Source organism: Lepeophtheirus salmonis, chromosome 6 (assembly GCF_016086655.4).
Source record: "Lepeophtheirus salmonis chromosome 6, UVic_Lsal_1.4, whole genome shotgun sequence".
NCBI classification, from domain to species: Eukaryota; Metazoa; Arthropoda; class Copepoda; order Siphonostomatoida; family Caligidae; genus Lepeophtheirus; species Lepeophtheirus salmonis.
This window is the reverse complement of record NC_052136.2, coordinates 11084323-11089528: the sequence shown is the minus strand read 5'-3', so window position 1 is coordinate 11089528 and position 5206 is coordinate 11084323. Positions and strand designations below refer to the sequence as shown.

The following is a 5206-nucleotide window of genomic DNA, read 5'->3' as shown; positions in this document are numbered from 1 at the left end:
TGCAGGAAACTTACATCTTATTCATATCCGATATCAAATTAATATTTTAATACAACAGTTATACAACTAAATGTAATTGTTTCTACTCGATGTAATTGTCTGTATAGTGAAGCGTGGCTTTTACACTTGTAAAATTGTTTTCATGACCTGAAACTATGTTTAACCAAGTGTTTGTATGAATAGAGAAAAAAAGGCAGGATAGCTTAGTAATATCTTTAACAAAATACAAGATAGTGTTATTTATTTCATGAATAAAAAACAGTTGTGATTATTAACCCAAAAGGTATGAAAAAAATCTACTTTGGTCATATCATATTTACAGAACTTACAATTGAACACGAACAGTTATATATGTGGATGTGAAGAGTCAAATACTATCTTGAGTTTGATAAGGATGGGGATTAAAAAAATAAATTCAAAATTTCTACGGATATTCTTATTATTATTGATTATATCTATAACATTTACATCTTTCATTAATCTACAAGCTACATTACGAATAGAAGGACCACTTACTTCAGAGATTATAAATCAAATGTTAGTTAATGGAGATCTTTCATTCGAAAACTATTTGAGTTATCGAGAAATATATGAGGATTTGCGTGAACTTGAACAGTATGGATTCATTTATAGCTTTTTATCTCGAAAGTTACAAAATGTAGTCATACAAACACTCTACTTTTACTATGCTAAAAAAGGTAAACAACTAATAAAAAATACAGCTACAGATTTTCTAAGAAAAGAACGTGTTATGGATAACAAAAAAATGATTTGTGATGCTCTAAAAAAAGTTAATGTAAGTTTTTTTATGAAAAGTCATTCGGACGTTCAGTCTCTGAAAGAGAAACATCTTCTTCCATCTGAGCCCTTCTTAAATAATACTAAATTCAATACGTGTGCCTTGGTCGGAAATGCAGGTTCATTGATTGGATCAAATCTCGGAGGATTCATTGACTCTCATGATCTTGTAATAAGGTAATATTTAAAGCTTTATTTATTTACGGATTAGACACAATTTTGTTATGGTGGATTATTGGCAGTACAAAGAACAGCTCAGAAATAGAGAAACTATGGACTTGGGGGTAATGGTTTGATTATAAAAATCCTAACTTTATTTATATTGTAAAAAAAATCGAATTGCATTGAATATACACTTTTATAAGAATATATAGTAAGTGTACAAAAAGTATTATATAAATGAAGTTAAATTACACCATCACTATAAATCAAGGATTATAACCTTTAAAAAAATTAAGGTTCAAAACTAAGGTTACTTTTTTTTCATAATAAAAATGATAAGGAAAATTTTGTGTAGCTATTTTAATGATTTATTTATACCTGCCTGTCATTCCCTTAGTTTACGATATATGGCACTGGAGAACACTCATTTTGTACAAATGAATTTAATCCCAAAACAGGAATTTATCTATGAGTGCAGAATCCAGAATTGGTTTCAGTTTTTCTCTCAGTCATTTAAATTCTGAAATATTTGCGATAATAGTAATTTGGGACTATTATCGTTCAGAGTCATTTTTACCCTAAAAACAATGCCCATATTAAAATTAAGGTTAAAAAAATGTTATGTAGAAGTGCTATGATTAAAAAGTGTTTTTATTGATTCTGTATCTAGTTCTAAACTTGATATATTTCCATTTTTAAGCTAAAAAATGATAAAAAAACGACATTCTTCTTTAGATCCTTTTAACTTATTCATCATCCATAGTAGAATATCATAGCTCCAAGGATTTTTGTTCCATTTTGTATTTTTTAAGTGATCCCATTTTGAAAAAAATGAAATTCTCTACTCAACGTGAATGGATCGCCTTATTGATTCGATCCTAGTATCTCATTCCCAAGTCCAGTTCACTCTACTTCTTTAAGAGGTCTAGTAGTTGTTGTCAGCTGAATTCTCCTTCCGTTGTGCATCGTGAAATTCGGAATCTAAACATCGTTGTGATAGATGATCAAGTAAGAAGTATCTTCTTTCGATTTCCTTAATCTTCCTTTTATGGGAAATGACATCATGAAAGTGGCTTTGAAATTGGAAAAAATGTGATGATAATGGTAACTATTTGTTTGTACACCACCATAAAGATGGTATCACTTAAAAAATGGATCAAAACTCCTTGGAGATGCATATTTTTTTAAATAAATCATTTTGAAATTAAACATTGAATATTTTATATAATATTGGCTATGATATTCCATGATATAGAATTAATAAAAGCACTATATAATCCTAAACACTATATGGATAAGTTGTATCTTCTCTACTTTTAAATTCATGATTGTTTTAAGGGTAAAAAATTACACTGAACGATTAAATTCCCAATTTAAATAATCCTAGATTTTTCGGAATTCAGACGACTGAGAGAAAAACTGAGATCCGTTCTGGATTCTACGCTCATAGATAAATTCCTTTGCACAAAATTTACCTCTAATTGTTCCCTGTGTTTTTATCTATATGTATCAAAATGCTATTTTTTATTTATTTGAAGGTCGCAAACCTCAGAGTTTTGTTAAGCTCCTTAGCAAAATTTTATTTCTACGCTGGTCTTCCTTATCTTACACTGATTTTATGGGAGTAGACAAGTCCTGGACACTACACTGTAAAAATGATCAGCTAATTGTAATTCTATAGTTGTTGGTTGATATTCTGATTCACTGGAGCCCAAAATTATTGTTATTTAAAAAATAAAACAAAAAAACAACAACTATTAGATAAATAATTAGCTTTTAAAATTATCAATTGAACAATTGTAGTTAGTCAACACACAAAGAGAAGCAAGCATGAGTTTTATCAAAATTGAGTACAGATTACATTTGTATTCTACGGCAAATTATTGCTGAAATGTTTTTAGCTTTCATGATCTTAAAATACTTATATGAGCAAACATTATGGTATGCTTTACGAAAAATAATCTTCATTTTATGCTAATTTTAAAGATTTAAAGGTATTAAAGACCTAATAATGAAATTGTTTAAGTTTGTGTTATCAATAGCAATGTATAACAAATTTTTGTTCACAAATAAAAACAAAAGTTATTATTGTTCTTGAAGCTGTAGAACACCAAATGACCATAAAAAATTCAACATACTAAGGTGTCGTCTTTACAACAGTGATTTAAAATCATATTTTTGGACTATAACTACGATTCAGAGCCATTCTCTCCTGCATGAAAGAACCATATAGGTGACAATAAAAGTTGATAAAGGATACAACATTTGGAGTATTTATTAGGTTATCAAATTAAATTACAGCTCATAATAAATGTTTCCAATCATTTAAAATCGAATAAAATGTTGGAAGTTGGATTTTTTGATTGCTTTATATCATCGCACAAACTAAAGAATCAACTTTATATTACAACTTAAAAAGATTGGTCTTTAAAAAAGGTTGAATTAAATGGATTTTTTCATTTGAACTTTTAATTTTCTTATGTAATATTTAATAAATACGCAATACTAGTTTGGGAGAGAAAAGTTCCAAAATTAAATAAATATGCTTTATATCTGTTATAACTAACTATTATTGATTAGTTATAACTTTTTTAATGAATATTTTAGCATAACGGAAAATTATTGAAAGAAGGTTTTCTAAAAATATCAAGAAAAAAAATCAATTTAATGTCTGTGTCTAAATTAATAGATTAATTATAAAATAATCAATCATCCACGTGTAATTACGATATGTAAGTGAAATCGATTTCGAAAATGTAGGAATAAGTTATTTATGACGAAGTTTAGAACATCAAACTGTTTATTAACCAATACAAATGCCTTGGATGATCTTTTTTTTAATAATATAAATATGTGTATTTAATTGAAGAATATTAATAATTTTGTACCTTTATTAGACTAAATCACGCAAAAACAGACGGATATGGAGTTGACGTTGGTGTTAAAACGGATATACGCTTTGTGAATAGTCTCCTTTTAAAACAAAATAAATTCGATTACTTTAATCCTAAAAACATGTATCAATCAAAGGAAACCACATACGTTACTTTTGAAGTTTCAAGATTTAATCAAGGATTTCTACACTGGACAATAACTCAAAAATCATTCATAGACAGATATTTTAAGCAGAGAGTCTTCAATAAGGATCAAAAGTTTTACATGTTGGATTATAGATCATTATGGTCTATGCAACGTTGGTTATCCTCGCTTGGCAAATATCCTATCCTGAATTTTATTCCGTCTTCTGGATTTATTGCATTCCAAACTATGCTCAGTCATTGTGATATTATTCGTTTATTCGAATTTATTCCCTCTAAGAGACTGACAAATCTATGTCATTACTTTGAAAAGCGAAGAAGTATCACATGTACATATGCAGGGGATCACTCCGTCTCAGCTGAGAAATTGAGTTACTACTTCATGGGGAATCGGAATCGTGTCGAAATTTTTGATAAAGGATACGTGACAGTAGATACTAGACACTGTGATTAAGAATATCATTTCATAGTAAATTGATTATAAATGATAAGTGGTGTTACTTAGTACCATTTTTTATTTCAATCCCATTTTAAAAAGTTTAATGAATTACAATTTTTATAAAATTTAAAATGCCTTCTCCAAATGAAAAATAAGGATGAAGAACACTAAATAAAATATTTCATCTTTATAACAATTATTCTATATTTTTTAATAAGATCGTTGCATATTTTATATAACCCAATCTCCGAATCCTCATTAACTAAGGCATCCAATCTTTTTTTTGTATTCTGCTCCATATTTAAAAAAAAAATCACTAGCATATTTATTTTTGTTTGTTACACAATAAGTTAATAATTTAATTATAGAATATATATATATTTTATGCGCAGATATTAAATTTTAGATTTGTTTTTAATTAATATGCCTGTCTCTATAGTATTTATATATTGTGTATTCATTGCGACCAGTAAATGAAGTAAATATTGACATTTTTTGGTAACTTTGAGAGCTTGCACAGCTACCCATGCAGAGGTAGTACGTTATTTGTGGTATTTGGCGTTATTCAATCAAATGGCATCGATCAACAAAGTATTTTTCCATAATCGTGGAAAAGGCTAAGTGTCCTTGTTGCGATATGCGACGGAGGAGAAAAATGATGAGATTGTAACTTTCTGGCCATATCCTTTTCTGTAGAGTCAGGGAGGAACTGGAAGAGTCTAGAGGTAATTATGAATCACTAGCAAATCGTGCTGATAACTAAATCAGG

The 5206-nt window shown here is 28.4% G+C and overlaps 1 protein-coding gene across 1 annotated transcript; it reads left to right on the top strand.

Annotated features, from left to right (window-relative positions):
* The first annotated feature begins 238 nt into the window (after window positions 1–238).
* Window positions 239–4837, top strand: LOC121120787 (beta-galactoside alpha-2,6-sialyltransferase 2). The gene is made up of 2 exons (XM_040715664.2): window positions 239–975; window positions 3858–4837. Exons 1-2 carry the CDS (start codon window positions 395–397, stop codon window positions 4450–4452), a joined length of 1176 nt encoding a protein of 391 aa, XP_040571598.2. The 5' UTR covers window positions 239–394; the 3' UTR covers window positions 4453–4837.
* Window positions 4838–5206: the final 369 nt, after the last annotated feature.